The 19,141-nt window shown below is 39.3% G+C and overlaps 1 protein-coding gene across 1 annotated transcript in view; it reads right to left on the reverse strand.

Moving 5' to 3' along the window:
- Positions 1-963: 963 nt before the first annotated feature.
- Positions 964-19,141, reverse strand: part of LOC6030880 (Down syndrome cell adhesion molecule-like protein Dscam2) — a 176,408-nt gene continuing 158,230 nt past the window's right edge. The window contains 7 exon segments of the mRNA XM_038258682.1: positions 964-6,824; positions 7,087-7,264; positions 14,786-14,863; positions 15,018-15,096; positions 16,574-16,725; positions 17,667-17,837; positions 17,961-18,110. Coding sequence (XP_038114610.1) covers positions 6,554-6,824; positions 7,087-7,264; positions 14,786-14,863; positions 15,018-15,096; positions 16,574-16,725; positions 17,667-17,837; positions 17,961-18,110 — 1,079 coding nt within the window. The 3' untranslated portion in view covers positions 964-6,553.

Consider the following 19,141-nt stretch of genomic DNA (forward strand, 5'->3'; position numbering starts at 1 on the left):
TTGACATAATTGAACAAAAAAATGATCTTCAAAAGCATAATAATGAAATTGCTAGTATTCAGGTAGTATTCAAAGTATCGTAAAGTGACATTTTATTCACAAATAAAAAATAGAAAAAGAAAAAAAAATAAGCGAACACCTGGGACGTATTTTATGAAAAACCTCTTTCACCTAATTGTCTACCACGATGTGTTCTTGAATGGTTCTCAAAACGTTTGCCTAACGCACTTCTTGATCTTAAGGGCAGGATGTTGTTAAACGGTTTTAACATCGTTTACCTAACTCAGTTCGGAATAGGAGGTCATGAATTATTACGACATGTTCAACAAACGTTCTCTATGCAAGTATGACTTGCACTTGAAAAACTAACTCAAAACACGCACTTTTCTAACGGATGAAGATCAACAACAGAAAAATGTGCGCTATTTCCAGCGTTCAAGAGTTCTCGGGGACGTTCGGAACACATAGTAAATGAGTTCAACAACCAGTTTGGAAATCTCTTGGCGAACAATTGTGCTACTTGGGAAACTCTCCGCTTATCCTATCTTACACCTTTAGCATGAAAAAGTTGCTTGTATTGTTTTTCTCTGACATAGTTGCTTGGATTGCTTAAAAAGTGAAAAAATATCCCAAAAATATTCATTGTCTGACACACTCTAATCGAGATCCACTCCTATTTTCAACCAAGTAAAAGATGCCCCTTTCCATTTGCAATAACTTTCTTTTGAAAAATCAGCTGATTTATAACAGGTGAATTTCTTTCAAAATAAAACAACAACCTCACACTTTTTATTATATAGAGTAAATTTTCTTTTCTTTTTTTTTGTTCTGGATTTTGTTGTGACAATTCATTATGTTTACAGTAAAATTCCTTAATACCAAAATGGATTTTGACGCCCAGCAGCAGCTGCTGTGCTCAAGTGCTTGTGCAGATTGTGTAATTTTGTTTGTCAGAATTGTGAGTTTTTTTCTGGTTTTGCGTTCTATTTCCTATCGGTTCGCAATGCAATTTTCTTCTATTTCATGTAAGCATCTATGTTCGAGGTATATTCCTGCTATTGTTTGTTTTGTATTTTTTTTTTCATTTGCGTATGTCTGTATCGTTATGCTGTGTGCTGAGGATTTTTCTTCTTTTCTGTTTGTTTGGATGATGATACATTAATTGTTTATTTTGCAGACACTGTATTTATATGATGCCGTGGTTTTTGTAGTCTATTGCAAATTCACAAATATAATCTTTTGTTTGTGCTCCAGCATGGTTTGGCTGTCTGTCAATTAAAAACTATAATACGCTAAACACTCCTGGAATGGGTTCTTTCAATATTGTCATAACAGTGTTTGGCCTTTTTGTTTTTTTTTGTGCTAAACTCCTAGCAGTTCCTGCGCTCATTGGCGCTTCCGATCGCATTTTTTTGTTGCTTGCGTCGATCCAGTCTCTCGTTAGGCTCAAGTTTATTTGTGTGAGTGTGCTTTATTGGCTAATCTCTATCAGTCGGATACACGTTTTGGCAACATTGGCGTGCTAGCCGTGCCAGCATGGTTTGATCGCAAATTAAATGTGTTGGGTGAAAGCAGGTAAGGGTCATGTTTTCTTTTCTTTTGCTTCCTTTTTTAGTAACTAAGCGTGGACACGGTTGAGCGTGATGAACATATTTGCTGTGCTTTTATGAGTTTTTCTTTTGGTTATATTTACAGCGAAGAAGGCGTTGAAGCTATCGTTCTTACAAAATTATTTTGGTATTCCGAAACTTTGCCTACTGTGATGTATTTGGATCTGTACAGTATCTTGCAGGTAAGAGAGATATGTTGTGGAAAAAGTGTACTAAAAGTGGCAACAGTGATTTAAAAATATCGCATACCAAAATAAAATTTATAGTTAGAAATCTTAAAATCAATTTCGTGTGAAGTTAGGTCCAAAGAGTTGCGAAGAAATGATTTTGTAGTTTTGAAATTCTTTTTTGTTATAATGAGCGAGATTTTAATTAGCTTATTTTCTCTATATTTCAAAATAATTGTTATGATTTCTTCGTTCAACCTTTAAAAGAGAAAAAAGGAATTTTTATATCTTTATAAATTTATAATAGTTTAATAATCACATATTGATCACTATTAGTACATTTTTTGATTTTTTTTAATCGTGATTTCGCTTCTTATGGATTTGTATGTACACTTTCAATTTATAATCGATTTTTGGCTTTGTCTTTGTTTCTAATTTTTGTTTTTCAGATTTCCCTAGGGTTTTTTTTTACACAACTATAAAACAAAATTTCCTCCTTGTTACGATGTCACTAAACAGGTGTAACTGAACGTTCCGATCTGAACTAGTGTTAAATGCATTTTCTGCTCAACATGGCGACAATTGCGCGTGAAACACCCAATCAGTCGTGGTTGTGTTTAATTGTGTGAGTGTGCGTGTGTGCAGTAGTTGTTCAACCTAATAAAATTTCCTATAAAAAATCAAATCGTTATCAACATGAATGGCGCGCGCCCTTCGTTCGCTAGGCTTATTGTACTCGTCACTCGACACTGGGTGAAAATTGTTGTTTTCTTTTTTCGATTTCCTCGCCTCTATAACTAAAGCTCGATAACGAGTGTGGCGACTCAGGAAGGAACGAACTTGGAATTGTGTGTGTGTATTGTGTATATGTAGAGGGTCAATTGCTAAATTTTAATCCTATTTGCGCCATCAAGGGTTTCCAATCATTTTCTTAACAAAAAACAACTAGCTACTGGTTTTGCGTTGGCTTTGTGGGTGATTTGTGTGTTGCTCACCTCAATTTGTTAACCTAACATGTTCAAGTTCTCACTTTGAGTGGGGAATAACTACCGATTCGTTTTTAAAATACACAACTTCAATATAAAATAGTTTCGAGTAATGTACACTCCGGGTTCATTTGTGAGCAGCTCTTTGGATTTTACTCTCGAGATTTTTCTTTGTATGTTTGGTTTTGGATGCAACTTGATGTGCTCATTCTCTTTGACCGAAGAAACCATGTTGTGAACATACGTTTTCATACGTTTCTGTAAACGATTCATCAAAAAAGTACCAATAAACTCTTTCCTTCACTTAGGCTTTAAGAGTTTTTGCGATTTCAATTGATTTAAGGAGACCTTCTAGTATAAAGTTTTCTAGTTTCAGTGCAAAAAAATTAAATAACTTGAAAGTGAGAAACTCCTCGTCAGAGTATCGGGCGAAATCGGACCCAAAATCGTACTTAATTAAACGCAACAGGTTCTCGTATATGAAAAGTAGTATCTCTTACGTAAAAAAATCCGGGGAATCGAGTGGTGATGCTTTTATCCACCATTTGGCCCCTATTCCCTGTTTTTAAACATTTTTACTCCATTGTATATTTAGAATGGAGGCGTTATGCGGCCATGCCAAATTCACATAACTTATGTGAAATTCAAAACTCACTTAATTTATGTGAAAATGTCTTAGGAATCCAGTAAAAATAACCAATTGCATCGCAAAAATCATCTAGGTTCCATTTACCCCAATACCGTTATGAAAGCATTTTTGGACGTTTTCAAATGTTCGGTCAGATTAAAAAAAAAATCTGATAATATTTTTATCGGAAAGATCAGACAATTTTACATAAGAATGACTATTTGCATTTGATAGTTTGAGGTCTTTTGTGGTCTCTGTTGCAAGTTTGTGCTTATTTCTATAGGCGTCCGAAGGTTATGTGTGGTGAGTCACCCAAAACCTGTTTTACGCAAATGGACCGGAAAGAGGGGGAAAGGGCCCTTCTTCCACGGTGCCAAATATCAGACATACCGATTTTTTATCATTTGTTTGTTCTAAAAAACACACCGTGGTGAAGAATACATGCAAACTCCTTATTTTATACAACAATTTTTTTGGTTTAGTCTGTTCTAAAACGTTGTATAACCCTATTCGGGTTATTGCAGACTCGAAAAGAACATCAAATTTATCATAAAATGACATGTAACAAGAAAAAGCTGAGATTTTAGAATCATTTTTTAACCTTTTTATGAAACATACGCTTTTTAGGAGTTTTGTGTACGCCATTATACACAAAGGTCCCGTTGAAACCAAATTTCTATCTCCTCAAGGTTTCGAGCTACAAGTCATTGGGTCCGTGTAGCATTTGTGTTTGGTCCGCTTAAAATTACGTCATTTGACTTTCCGTGCCCTTAATCTTGCGCACAAGAAAACCCCCCGTTCGGCGGAAAATACTATAAGCGTCAAAACTGTCAAGTTGACGCAGCTGTCGCGAGCCGCGTGAGCACGTCGTCCACGCGACGCAGCAAAATTTTACTCCTTCTTTTCGAATCGACGGTCGGACCGACCGCACGTTCCACCGTTCCGGCCTGCATCGCGAGCAACCCGGCCGACTGGACGCCCTGGCCCCGAAAGGGTGAGTTGCCGTTGGAGAAAAGGTGGAAACCGTTGGGCTGACTGTGGCCGATTCTGCAGGGCCTTTTCGTTCTAGTTGGAACTCTTGCTGGCGAAACCCGGGCACCTGCAACCGCCGAAACTGTCGGCGTGTTTTCCACGGCCGAAAAGAAATGTGGCGAGGAGGAGGACCTGTAGGCCGGAGTGGTTACGATCGGGACCGTGCGCAATTGTCGGTGAGTGCACAATTCCTCCGAAACTAGGAGGCAGCGGTGGAGACAAACAAAGCGAGCGAAATGCCCCGCGAGAGGGTATGGTTTGTGCCTGTCGCCGTTGGAGCTTGTCGGAAGCGGCGTCATGTCTGAAGACCGGAAGCGACGCTTGGCGATGTCGTTGAAGAAAGGGGAAGTGTGAGGCAAGAAGGCGAGTGCGAAGAGCGGGGGAAATAAAAGAAGGGAAGAGGAAGCAAAAGCGCGAGAAGGAGAACAAGCGCGAGGCGCGCGAGAATAAAGAAGAGCGTTGAAGAAGAAGAAGATGCAGGGGAAAAGGAAGATTTGTGCGCACACACACTGATGAGGGTTCAATACACGTGTTAAAACATACATTTCGTGCTTGTGTTTTTCTTCTTTTGAGCTCAAAGAGCAGCCGGGAAATCTCTAATTGTAACATCCGTCACGTCACGAGATATCGAAAAATGGATCTCGCAATGTGCCTGCAATGTAAGTAAAAAGTAAATCTTTCCTAGCTCCTTGGAGAGGAACACCTTTGAAGAGTATCGGGGCCGGCATTTACAAATCGGATTCAGTGGCAGTTTCTAATCAACTAATTTTAACATGTTAATTGTTCGTGTTAACATTCCATAGTTCGCCTTCCCTAAGTTTTGTGATAAGTTCTAGCTTGTGATGATACAATACCTTCGAATCCAGAAACGATCACCAGTTGTGTTGGTCCGAGCCGGGATTTGGACCCCGATCTTCCGCTTACAATGCGAATGCTTTACCACAAGGCAACGTGGCTCTTCCTAGTGCCAATTTCACGGAAGTCGAAGGGGTTCGAGGCAACTGCTGTGTGAGTTGGCCCATCAACTTCAAAAGCAAACTTGATCGCAAGCTGTTGACCTACACGCCTATGATGATGGAATACATTCAAAATGGCATATTTCGAACCGCCGAAACTGCCGAAACTAAGAGGACCGCAAACGGTTACCACTTCTTACTTCTCAAGTTAAAAAGTTCGTAGTGCATCTGATAAATTTCACAGATGTCGATATGCCCAATTCACATCAATACACCACACCACAACTGGTTCGGAGCGTCTGGTACGGTACGTCTACCGCATGCTTCCTCCCCAGTTGATTCGGTGAAATTTGTTCCGTTAACAGAATCTGTCTCTGCGGTTAATGCAATGCTGTATAGGCAGAGAGAAGGTTTTCGGGATTACTTGGATGAACTGCAACCACTAGTGTTGACAAGAAAGGCATCAGTCTAACTCCACTCTAGTATCCAATCATCATTTTCCTCCTCCTTTGATTGTGATTGGCACGATCGGCACCAACCTACGTTCAGGGAGTTTAATGCCTAGCACAACATTCAGCCAACTGAGCTTATCAAAGCTTGTTTTGTAAGGGTGCATCTGAAATTGCACTAACACGTAATACAAGATGGCTTCTTTGACCACAAGGAACGCACGGGAAATGTTTCATCCAGCCAACAAAAAAATCCGTATTCATTCTCAAATACTGCTCTGGTCAAGTTTCGCACATTTCCACTCTATTTTCCTGTTGTTGCAATAAATTTTCATATCAAATAACTATCTAATATTCTGCATTGGTTTGCCCTAAATTATTCAACAACAATCTTTGTCTTCATAATAGTTTCACTATTTTCATTCGTTAGTTCTGTCTTCTCTACTGCACAAACGATGGATTGCTTGAGAGTATTTGGGAGTGTTGTTTTTTTGTAACGGAAAGTCTTAAAAAGTGGGACCAAAACAGCCGCGGTTCAAGTCGTTGTCGTCGCGTGTTAAATTTCCAGCTTCAATTTCTTCTCCTCATCGTCTACGTAGTTCAAATTGTAAAGAGATGCGTTGTATTTGTTGAGTCTTTCTTGTCGATCGATTGATTTTGTTTTTGGTATATTAGTGAGCGGGTCAGCATTTTCAAAAATCCTGAAAATCGCTGTAACAATCCCATCACACATTGATTTGGAACGCTTCGCGCTGAAGCTTCTGATTGGCACGTGGTCGCGGCGAGTGATTGCTGCTTGTGCTCGCGCTTGATTTTTTCGTGCTCACCGTAAGCTGCTCGCTGGCAGCACTGCCGCCCAGCTGCTGAATCAGCCCGGTGGCCGAGGAGGGATTCACGGACGAGACGGCCAACGTGGCGTCCCGCCCGGCGAGCAGATCGGAGAATCTGGCCGGCGGCGTTATGTGATGTTCGGAGTAATTGGGATAGTTAGATATACTGGAACGAGGAAGAAGAGAAGCGAAGTGTCGCATTGGTATTTGGTTGGCTATTTGGGTCCGTCGGAGCCGGCGACAACGGCGGAAGTTGAAGGTTGTGGTGCGGGTGGTGGGACGGTAGAAGGTGGTTGAAGTGGTGGTGGTGGTTGGGGGCGGTTATTGGGAGGCGGTTGTGATTTTGTTGTAGTAGTTGTTGTTGTTGAAGAACAAGTTGTTGTTGTTGTTGGAGTTGAAGTAGTTGTTGTTGGTGGTGGCGCGCGTACCTAAACGTTGTCTCCTCGTTGTGGCTCGAGTAGCCGCTCGAACTCCGCACGTGACGCTTCTGCGAGGTCAGGTTCTGGGCCGACTTGGCTGACTTTCGCGGCGGGTAGGGTGGCTTTGCCTTGCGAGACACGCTCGAAGGCGAGTTCTCAGAGGACGAAGATGTTTCGTCTTGAGTATCTGGAAGAGAATGAAGTGTGGCGCGGTGGAGAAAGGTAAATTTAGAATACGTATTTATCTATTTACTAAACTATTAAAAAACTGTTGACAATTATATCAGAGTAAAATCACTCAAAACAATATATAACAAAATGGTACTGCCCATAATTGAAAATTCGGCTATTATGCCAAATCAAGTATTCCGAGAAAAACGCGTTTTAGTGTTTGACACAAAATCTCCGTCAAGGTAATTTCCCATAAGTGTGGCATATTAGCCGTTTGGTTTTTCGCATCGGCAGCCAAGTCTAGACACTATTTCAGTAAAATTCAAGTTCCAGAAGATGCGTTGGAACGTCCTCTACCACCTGGTGCTAATATCTCGTTTTTGCCAAAAGTGGATATTAGCCGTTTTTTCAATGGTGGGCAGGGTACGACTTTGTATTCAAAACACCGACCAATAACTTTGTTTTTAATTCTTCAATCTTTCAATCTTTTTTTTCAGTACATATTCCTATTTCCGTCCTAAAGATATTTAGCAGCCATTTGCTTTCCTCACAGAGGAATGGCTATTAAAGCACTCGAAAAAATGAACTATTTAAACTCTCCTCCTAGACCCATGTATACTAGGGTGGTCCAAATCCGAGCTTACTCGGGGCTACCCCCTGAAATCAAAGATTGACCCATCACTAGGCTAAAATTCAAATTTGAGCTCATTCTGACCACGGGAACCCCTCCTCTAATTGCTTGAAGTTTGTATGGGAAAAATTGTTAAAATATATGGAGAAAACTGTTTCACTTTTTTACCTGTAGAGGGTGCAATAGTCGTCCAATCTTTATCAATTCTCAGATGAGGAACATTCATTAAATTTGAAACAACTTTCTTGAAGACACCATATTTCTAGGATTTTTTTCAAATTCCTTTGTGGATCACCAATCAGTGAGGTACTCCTCGATATTAGCTCCTGAAAAGTGCTGAAAAGTGCAAAAATGCCTCACGGCAAGAAAAAGAGGCGGTCCTCACCAGCAGGATCGCGCAGATTTGAAGAAGCTAAAGAATGCCGAAGCGCTACCTGCAAAGTCAGGCAGTTTGAGCAAGAACGCTCAAAATTCGTCTGGAAACCAGTTCGCTATCCTTCCTGTGGACGTGAGCGAGAAGGAAGAATTTGAACGATGGGAAAAGGTGCCACCCATTTTGTGAAAACATCGTCATCAGACTCGGTGCGAATGTGGCTGACCGGATTTATCAAAGCTGGTGCTTTACGAGCTTCCATTCGCTTGTGTTCTGATGGACTCAAAATTCTGCTACCTGGTAGAAAGGATTACAACTACGTTCGGAATTTCCTGAATAACACAAAGATTGAATTCTACAGCCATGACGATCCAGGTAAACACCCCATGAAACAGGTCCTCCGAGGCCTGTACGACATGGATGTGAGTGTTTTGAAAGAAGAGCTCAAAACTCTTAAGTTGAACGTGATCGTCTTCAAGATGACGAGACACAACAAGGACATCAAATATCGTGATCAACTGTACCTGGTTCATCTCGAGAAAGGATCGACAACGCCGTCTGAGCTGAAAGCAGTTCGGGCAATTTTCAACATCATCGTGACTTGGGAACGTTATCGTCCTGTGCACCGTGACGTGACACAATGTTCGAACTGCTTGCAGTTTGGACATGGTGGAAGGTACTGTTTCATCAAGAGTCGTTGTGCATCCTGTGGAGGTGAGCACAAAACTCAAGCTTGCAACACAATCAACGAGGACATCGAAGCCAAATGCTTCAATTGCGGTGGCGACCATTCGACCAAGAATCGAAGCTGCCCAAAATGAGCTGAGTTTGTGAAAATTCGGCAGCAAGCGACGACGAGGCACCAACCAAATCGCCGCAAAACACCACCAGCATTCACGGACGTGGATTTTCCTGCTTTGGCGTCACCAGGAGCGGGATCTGTTCGAGTGGTTCCAAATATGCAGCCATTGCCGGCGAATCAGCGGCAAAAAATTGAAGAGAATACAACACTTCCAGGCTTCAGCAAACGAGGGAAAACCAGCCAGCTTCAACGGATTAAGGCAGCAGTGACCTGTTTTCACCACAAGAACTTCTGAACATTTTCGTCGTGATGACAACAACTCTGCGTGGGTGCAAAATTCGCCAGGAACAAGTAAGAACCCTTGGAGTATTCATCTTGAAATACAGTTCGTAGTTTACTCGTTCTAATGATTTTGAATATTTCAATGCTTTTAGTTTTTAAGTTTTAAATTAGGATTAGTTGTTGAAGAATGTATTCGATTCAGTGCAATAATGCAAAACAATTTGAAGTAAATAAAATAAATTTAATCAGTTAATAATAAAACGAAAAATACAACAAAGATGACGAGCATTAAGCCATTCCACTTAGCATGAACAAGAAATGTAATTATTATAGGAAAGTTTTATAAAGACATATTTAATAAAAAAAAGGATTTTTTTTTCAGGTTAGTTATTAGCTTCTGAAATTGACAACTATTGCGCGGCTGGCTCAACATGACACTAACAGGCGCACTGCCAGGCAGGCATGCAGGTAAGCAAGCACGCAGTTGCATTTAAAAAAGTAGTTTCTAGAGCCGTCTGCGCAAAAATGGTAATTTTCAGAAACTAATAACTTTTCAACAAAACATCCTTAAAAATATGGTGTCATCGGGAATGTTGTTCTAAATTTAATGATTTTTTTACATCTGAGAATTGATAACAGTTAGTGATGGGTCAATCTTTGATTTCAGGGGGTAGCCCCGAGAAAGCCCGGAATTGGACCACACTTTTATACGATATGTATGACTAAGGTTACCAACTCTTGCTGAGTGAAAATCCGTACACATTGCCGATGTGATATATGTATAAAAAACTGTTATGGAATTATTTGGATTAATTTCGAGAAAACATATAAAAATTTAAAAAATATATAAAAAACTGAAATTTAAAACTTTGTCATTTTTGCAGCTAGCTAGTTTGCTATCAGACTTGAACGTTTGAAAATATCTAAAAATAAACCGTGATTTGCTGAATCAAATCATGTTCTTCCATTTTTTTTGTTAAACGTGCAAACTTGACATTTCGTAAAAATTTAAACGTAAACATGTGAAACAAAGCTTTTAGGACCTTTTCAAAAATTACTCTAGATTTGTTAATTCAAATTATCATAGGTTTTAAATAGCTTTAGAAAGCCTTCGGATCATTTGTTAGATAAATATGTTTTGTAAGGAATATGAAAAGAACAATAATTAATAATCAACTTTGAACTGAAGGAAACCCGGAAAACTTAGAGACCCTAAATATGGAGACTGGCAGACTTTGCTGAATCGATCTGGCAACGTATGTTTTGTGCTTGCCAACACTGCCAAGTTTTGCTGGGCGTAAAGTCAAAGCTTTAGCCGAATCTTAAAAATCAGTTCAATTTTAAACTAAGTTTTAAAAATTCCGTACAAATCCTTATTAGGCAAAAAAATCCGTACAAAAATTCCGGCCTGTTAAAAATCCGCGAAGATGGTCGAAAATCCGTACGGTAAGGAAAAAATCCGTACAGTTGGTAGCCTTATGTATGACTAAGAATCAGGTTCTGAGAAAAATGTCTGGGCGTGGAGATGTTGATCGAAAATATGCACAGGATTTTCTCAGCTTACTGAATGAATTTTGTCTGGTGTCCCATACACAGTAAAAAATGTGTAAATTTGGAAGTATACCATTAAAAATTTTGGAAGGTTGAATATTACCTTTTTATGATGAAAAAAAAATTAAATTTGTGCAATAGTTATTGGAACAAACAATTATGATAGATGTTAAAAGGGTTGATTTTTTGATAACATCTACAACTACGGGTTGGAAGTCGTAAATCAACTTTGACTTTCGACCTTTTTAGCAAGCAATGAGGCGTAATTTAATACTAACAGAAAGCCTCTGCAATATGACAATATGAGCGTTTTAAAGTGAAACAACTTTTAGTTTTATGCCACAATGTACCAAAAAATCAAAAATTTCAATTATTTGTTATGTTTGTATAGATTAGGATGTAACAAAACCACACTTTTTTGCGGGCATTTCAGGGGATGATCCCCTAGGTGTACTGAGTCAGAATCCCAAATATGAGCCCGATTGGTTGCGACAGGACCTGGCGCTCCGGCTTTAAAGTTTAAATGGGATTTAACCCGTAAAATCGGTGCGTTTTGGTTATTGCCATTTTTGAGTCCTTCAACGATTTTTGGATTTTTAAAAAACCTCATGAGCTTATAGTTTGAGTTTCAGAGCACAACTTTGCCGAAGACTGTGAAAAGATTTGATAATTAGTACTGCTTGTACAATGATTTGAAAATAAAAAAACTTTTTGCCATTAATTTGTTTGATTAGTATTGGCAACACTTTCTTTGAACGCGCGCATCCAGAGCCAGGCGTCGTAACTATAGCAACGAGAAAACATCCAGCGTACAACGGTCAAAGTTTGACATATGGAAAGAAAATTTGGATGTTGTGCTTATGTTTTCGATGGTGCCGGAGGATTCGATCACCGGTGCTGCTCTTTTAATCTGTCGTAGATTCCTGTATTCTATTTGGCAGTGACTCGCAGGATTTAGTTCTAAACCCACCTGGTCCTGTCATTAACCCGTGTGGATCTTTTTCTTCTCGACCAGTTGTGGTGCTGGGGGACATGTTAGCGAACCTATGCTCGAACAAAGTGCAATTGGTATATAATGAATTAGCAAAATATCTAGCCAGAGAACTCTGCTGTATGAAAATACTATTTACTTATGTTGTCAATACAATACATTAATTTGTTTATGACCGATTTTATTGCCAAATTGCCATAATTCTTTGATTGATTACAAAGCGAGTGGAAACTCTCACTAAAATGCGTGTCTCTCGAAATATCTTCCGGAATACGGAATATTCAAAATGCATACAACATCCGTGCGTAATAAAGCGCTTTCAAGACAGCCGCGTTAGTTGACACTCGAGCAAGGTTTAGAATCGGTTCTGCCTGGGCATCCAACAGAACCCTGAGAGTCACCGGAGAGCTTCTTGCAGTTCCATAAGAACTTTAGTTCTCAACAATCACAACAACAACAACAACAACACGACGCTTGGACAAATACATGCCGACGCGTCGCGACCTGTCGCGACGCCCCGTAGCATGCGTTGCATAGTTTGCGAAAGCGCGCCTCAAAAGCGAGTGTTGCCAGAACATGATTTACGTTATCAGAAAAACAAGAGAAAAGATTTTGTAAATTCTGTACAATTTTTCAGAGCGGTCAAATCTCTTCGCAGTCTTCGGCAAAGTTGTACCCTGGAACACAAACTATAAGCTCATGAGGTTTTTGTAAAATCCAAAAATCGTTGAAGGACTTAAAAATGGCAAAAATCAAAACGCACCGATTTTACGGGTTAAATCCCATTAAAACTTTAAAGCCGAAGCGCCAGGTCCTGTCGCAACCAATCGGGCTCATATTTGGGATTCTGACTCAGTACACCTAGGGGATCATCCCCTGAAATGCCCGCAAAAAAGTGTCATTTTGTTACATCCTAGTAAACTATATAGTTCCTCTAAATTATGAGGATACTTAATTTAACGAATGAGTAACGAATTTTATACTTTTCTTTCAAAAATAAGGCCACTATTGGCATAGTAAAAAAAACTCCCGGGTCCCGGGAATTCTCGGGAAATGGCCAAATTCAACTCTCGATTCCCGGGAAATTGAAAATCTCGAGAATCGTCACCCTCTAATTGATTACAAAGCGAGTGGAAACTCTCACTAAAATGCGTGTCTCTCGAAATATCTTCCGGAATACGGAATATTCAAAATGCATACAACATCCGTGCGTAATAAAGCGCTTTCAAGACAGCCGCGTTAGTTGACACTCGAGCAAGGTTTAGAATCGGTTCTGCCTGGGCATCCAACAGAACCCTGAGAGTCACCGGAGAGCTTCTTGCAGTTCCATAAGAACTTTAGTTCTCAACAATCACAACAACAACAACAACAACACGACGCTTGGACAAATACATGCCGACGCGTCGCGACCTGTCGCGACGCCCCGTAGCATGCGTTGCATAGTTTGCGAAAGCGCGCCTCAAAAGCGAGTGTTGCCAGAACATGATTTACGTTATCAGAAAAACAAGAGAAAAGATTTTGTAAATTCTGTACAATTTTTCAGAGCGGTCAAATCTCTTCGCAGTCTTCGGCAAAGTTGTACCCTGGAACACAAACTATAAGCTCATGAGGTTTTTGTAAAATCCAAAAATCGTTGAAGGACTTAAAAATGGCAAAAATCAAAACGCACCGATTTTACGGGTTAAATCCCATTAAAACTTTAAAGCCGGAGCGCCAGGTCCTGTCGCAACCAATCGGGCTCATATTTGGGATTCTGACTCAGTACACCTAGGGGATCATCCCCTGAAATGCCCGCAAAAAAGTGTCATTTTGTTACATCCTAGTATAGATACAGCCTAGAAAGCTGTTTATTTACCTTCAACCCCCGGTGGTTGGTCACTTTTTTAGTTTGTATCCCGTTGGATTGACAAAGCCAAACTAAAAAGTGACGAACTGTCACTTTTACACGGATCTCACACAGACTATTTAAGTCAAAACGTTTGGTAGTAAGTGTAAGCTCTGTGTAAAGAGTGTGTCAAACTAAAAAGTTACCCCGTTCGTTTGACAACAGTTGGTGTCAAACCATCGGGATATCAGTGTATAGTCCTTGTGGATAAACCTATGGTTTGATATAAGAAGGTCATAGAAAAGTGCCCATATGAATCTTAATAATATAACAAATAAAAAAAAACTGATTTAGTGAGTAGATAGGCAGTGTTATTTTATTACGTTATTACGGCGCCATTCTCAAAAAAATTAGCCTTTTATCATCGATATTTTTCTTTGAAGTATTTTTTTTTATTTGACTGCTAGTCTTCGACCTAAAACTTTGTCCTTAGACCCCTTAACCCCAGTGCCTCCTTCATTATTAAATTATTTAAAAGCTACGTCTTCTGTGAGTGTGTCTACAATCTGCACTTTTTTTTTGGGACCATCCATCAAACACGTGGCACTTTTTTGGAAATCTCTACCACCCACCCCCCTACGTGGGCAATTATCCATACTAAAGTGTCCACGTAGTTTATGGACACAAGCTTACACAGGGTAGGGCAACATACGGGTCAATTTGAACTAATTTTTCAATGTTTTGGAACAAAATAGGGGTTTTGTTTTGAGGAAAACAGGCAATTTTCCAGTTAATCGAAAATAGCCAGGTCAAATTGATTTTAAGGAATTTTTCGCTGTATCAAAAATTTGTTCCTGAGGCAAAAATCTATCAAAATATGGGTGAGCCCGGAGGTTTCCAAAACATCGCCTTTTTTGGGACACGCTAATGACCTCTTTTCAATGAAGATTAAAGGTCTGATCTGTATCATAAGATTTTTTTCTTAAATGTTTGTTGTCTTATAACTTTATGTTAATAATAATTTTATTTTGTAAAACATAATAAATGCACATAATTTAAACCCCTTCCTTCCCCGGACTTACCTCTATGGTGACGGTAGTTGGACTGGTTTGAACGCGAGGCCATGTCGTTGTCGGACTCGGAACCAAGCGTATCATATTCTGTAATCGGTATATGAAGTGTTAGTATCTTCCTAACTTCGGAATCTGTGGATCCGGGATTGTCAGATTCTATAAATTGATTTATATCTAAAAATGGTTTGTTTTGCGGGAAACAGCGAGAAAACACCAACGTTATTCGAACTAGCGTACTCACCTATCGGCTCCGAGGTGGTCGGATCCCGCAGACGAGATCCGCCCTTTCTGCGTACTTTTGTGTACTCGGGTTCTTTGTTCTGAGTTTTGTTTCGTTCATAATTGCAAAAGTTTGGTTCATTCGAGATATAGATTTTGTTGGGGCAGATTATTGTTTGCGGGGCGAGCGAGTTGGGTTTGATTTCAAACGGTTTCGTTTTTTCAGGATGTCGAGGAGAGAATCGGTTTTGGCCCGGTTGATATTATTTTGTGATTTTGGTCGTCGAAGATCGGGAAAATCACATGGTTTTTGATTTATTGCAACACACGGAAGTACATTGAATTGTATGTTTGTTGAAGAGAAAAGAAGAAAGAAAAAGAAAAAGGGGGCTTCTGGTAGTTTATTCAAAACGTTTGATTTCTTTTGATTAGACGAAATTTCGCTTCTCTGCACTAATTTGATGGATGATAATGATGACTAAACTATATTTGCCAATTGTTTTTCCTTTGGTTTTTGTTTGAATGTGATCTTTTTTTATGTTTTTCGCTTGGGACATGAAACAGAGATAGAGAGAAGCTCGTGAGACAGAGAAAGTGAAAAAAGAAAGGTTCGGGCCTGGAATTCTCAATGATGAAGCGAATTCACGAATAACAGAGTGAAAGGTTTTTTTTTGGTCGGTGATGGTGGACGGGTGAATGAGATGAATATGCATAACATTCTTTTCATTATGGTGTTTTTTTTAAGCTGAAGATACTCGCACTAAAAGAAGAAATGAATGGTGATTAACGTGAATCTTTGATGAGGGTCAATGCTTCTACCATGTTTGCGTTCTGTTTTTTGGGAGTGAGAAGGAAGTAACAAGGACAGGGTTGGTGGAGGTAGTTTGGAGGTGAGAATTTATTTTCCTTGATGTGAAGAGAGAAAACAAATGCTGGTGCGTTTGAACTCACGGATTTGTGCTTCTCAGGATCGGTTCTTGGTTTTTCGCACTGGCTGTTCGACTATACCGGGAATTGTACCAAATGGGAAAGAAGATATAAGAACTTGTACAATATGATTCCACAGGTAATGACACATAAAACTGGGAATTTTGCATTGAATTTGGTTGGCCAGATTGTAATGTAATATATGTCATTGTAAATATACAAATGATCATAGTGTGTGCTCGTAGAACACTTTGTGATACCTTCATCTGATATCACTGTCAGGGTATGAACATAACAAAACCAACTCCACAATAAATTACTAAACGCAGGGATTTCAATCATGATGTTGAATTAGATGGTGTTATGAACGACAAACAATAGATAACTGAATACCGTCCGGTTACATTTTGAGCAATGCAACAACGTGACGGTATGATGGGGTGAACTTTCGTGAACAATACAATGATTTTCAAAACGTCTCAATGTGGGCAACAACAACAACAACAAAGGCACACCAATTGGCTTTTATTTTTTGCTACAACTGTTCATCTTGTTCTCCTCGTTTTAAACTAATGCGATAAAAATGAGTGCAAGAGATGGCTAAAATATAGAGAAGTATAAGAAAGATTGATGGTATAAAAATAAACTTACATGATAGTTTTCGGTTTTTACATCATGATACACAAATGATCCTCTTACCGAATGATATGGTCCACTGTAAACATTTCCACTGTATGAACTTTCACTGTACGTTTGTTTGTTCAGCTGAAATGTTGCATACGGGCAAATGTCTTCAACGTATTCTGTAAATGAAAAAAAGGAAAATTCATGTAAGATGCTTGAGGCATGATTACAGTTGTATTACCCTGAATAATGAGCAAATTACGTAAGAATTTCTCTTGTTTTACGTCTTTCCCGAATATTGGTCCCTTATTGAAATACTAAAAGCTTTGAAGTTTCTCATTTCATAAAAAAAATGAAAAATGAACTTTTGTGAAATTTTCTGAAGCTTTCGATAAAAAAAATCTTATTTAAACCTTTTCAAAAGTAAAGTTTGATTTAAATATTTTGAAATTATTTTTACTGAAAATATCACAAAATTTCCCAAAAGTTTTGATTTTTAACATTGAAAATCGGGCCAAGTTTCCGAGATGTTATCAATTGAAAATTACAGCCAAATTAGGTGACACTTAGAGAAATTCAATTTCTTCGATTCGAATTCTTTGAGAGGCTGTATCACGGAAACTAATTGTCCTATTTTCAAAGTTACAGAAAGAAAATTACAGAAAATTCTCAGCTATTGCAAAACATTTTTTTTGGGAGTTGGCTTTTCTCAAAAATTGTTGTTCAAATGCAATAAAAACGAAAATAAATCAAACATAACTAGCCCGGAAGCCACCCCAGGCAACGGCACTGGTCTGAGGTTATCAAACATGTGGGAAGCTTATTTTGGAAATGTGATCGCGTGGTTACAGGCCTCTTATATTGTTTTCTAGAATATTGGTTTGTTCACACACGTTTATTACATTATTAAACTGCAATATTTCCTAATCAAATAGTTTGACCGGCAATCGTCCCAAGGAAACTCTATTCGACCCACTGGGAAAACCCTCGCACAAAATAAACCACTCTATCTATCATGGAGACGCGCGGTTGCGCCATGATCCCAACCCGGCATCGAAAAACTACCGCGCGTCCCCACGGATTATCTCAAGGCCTGCTTCGACGCTCCGACAACACTTACCATTTCCCTCGGCTTTGAAGCTGCCGGAATCGACCGAATTGCTGTTGCGACTGTTTTGCTGGGCCCGCACCGCCAGATACTGCTGGTCGCGGTTGTGCTTGTTCTGGATGTTGGCAATCGACGGCGACTCCGACATCGACGTTGACGGGATCCGGTTCTGGTTATTTAGCTCTGGGGACAAATTAATGCCAGAGCCGAAATGCAAAAATGGGAAAGAGAGGGAAGGCATGTTTTATTCAGCAAACGAGAGAGGGTAGGCAAAATTTGACGAAGCGAATGAAAAGGGCGAATTACTTCTTTTCCGGATGAGAAGCGCCGCTGCGATCAGTGCAAATAGGATTAGAATCGAGAGAAAAAGCGGCAGCAGGACCTTAAAGTTGGCGTAAAATGGATTGTCCCCGAGGTGCGGCGAAACGGGATTCGTCAGGTCCGGGTGAACCATCACTGAAATGGGATGGGAGAAAGAGAAAGAGAAAGAGGGAGAGTTGGGGAAATGGTCGATTAACTATTGATAAACTTCTTCACAGGGATGATTTTCATTGGAAGTGAGATTGGCATGCGTTTGATGGACGGATTAGGTCAAATTTCTATGCTTTATTTGAATTTGCATGCTTTCACTTTGTTGACAAGAGAGGAAAGGAGTCATCCATAAATTACGTCACGCTCTAGAGGAGGGGGCGGGGGGGACTGTGACGTCAACTAGACTATTTTTTTAATAATAAAAATTCATTTTTAAAATATGGTTCAAAAGTTTAATGTTTGATAAACTTTACTCATAAATCAAACACGATTCAAGGCTTTAAGGAACAGAGTTTTTGATGGTAGATTTAAAATGCATAAAAAAATGTAATGACTGATTCTTCGGCTCTTTTTTTTATTAAAAATTCCCAAGTTTTTTTCAGCGTTTTGGCTGTAGTGGCAAAGATAATCAATTTTCCTACAAAGAAATGTCATGTAGAATGAACCATACAGTACCTGTGCTTCCCCTGAAATTAATGAAAATGTAGCGTGACGGGGCACCATCGTAAAACTGGACTTTTAAAAGGCACACTATAACAATCGTTGCAGTTTTGCCAGTTTGATTGTTTTAGACTTTTGCTCTTCTACACATTATCACGAGATGAAAAACAAATCATTTGCTCCTTGAACATTTGAGATTTTGTCAGCGATTTCTTTCCGTGACGGGACAACGAAAGAATTTTGGCCGATTTTAGCGTGACATAGGGTAGAGGACCCAGTTTTCGCCCTGCTCCAGTTTTCGCCCACCTACTGGATTTAATCTGTATTTAGCAAACTCATACCGTTTTTTGGTTGAATTTATTATGCAGGTATACATATTCATTCATTTCTAGTACCAATTGAAACTTTCCTAATGAATTTCTATTGTTTATTAAGTTTTTAAAAGTTTTTCAAAAAAAGCCTTACTGCAGCCGCCATATTTTTGTCAATTTAGACTACAGCGGGTAATAATGTTA

Source organism: Culex quinquefasciatus, chromosome 3 (genome assembly GCF_015732765.1).
Source record: "Culex quinquefasciatus strain JHB chromosome 3, VPISU_Cqui_1.0_pri_paternal, whole genome shotgun sequence".
NCBI lineage: Eukaryota > Metazoa > Arthropoda > Insecta > Diptera > Culicidae > Culex > Culex quinquefasciatus.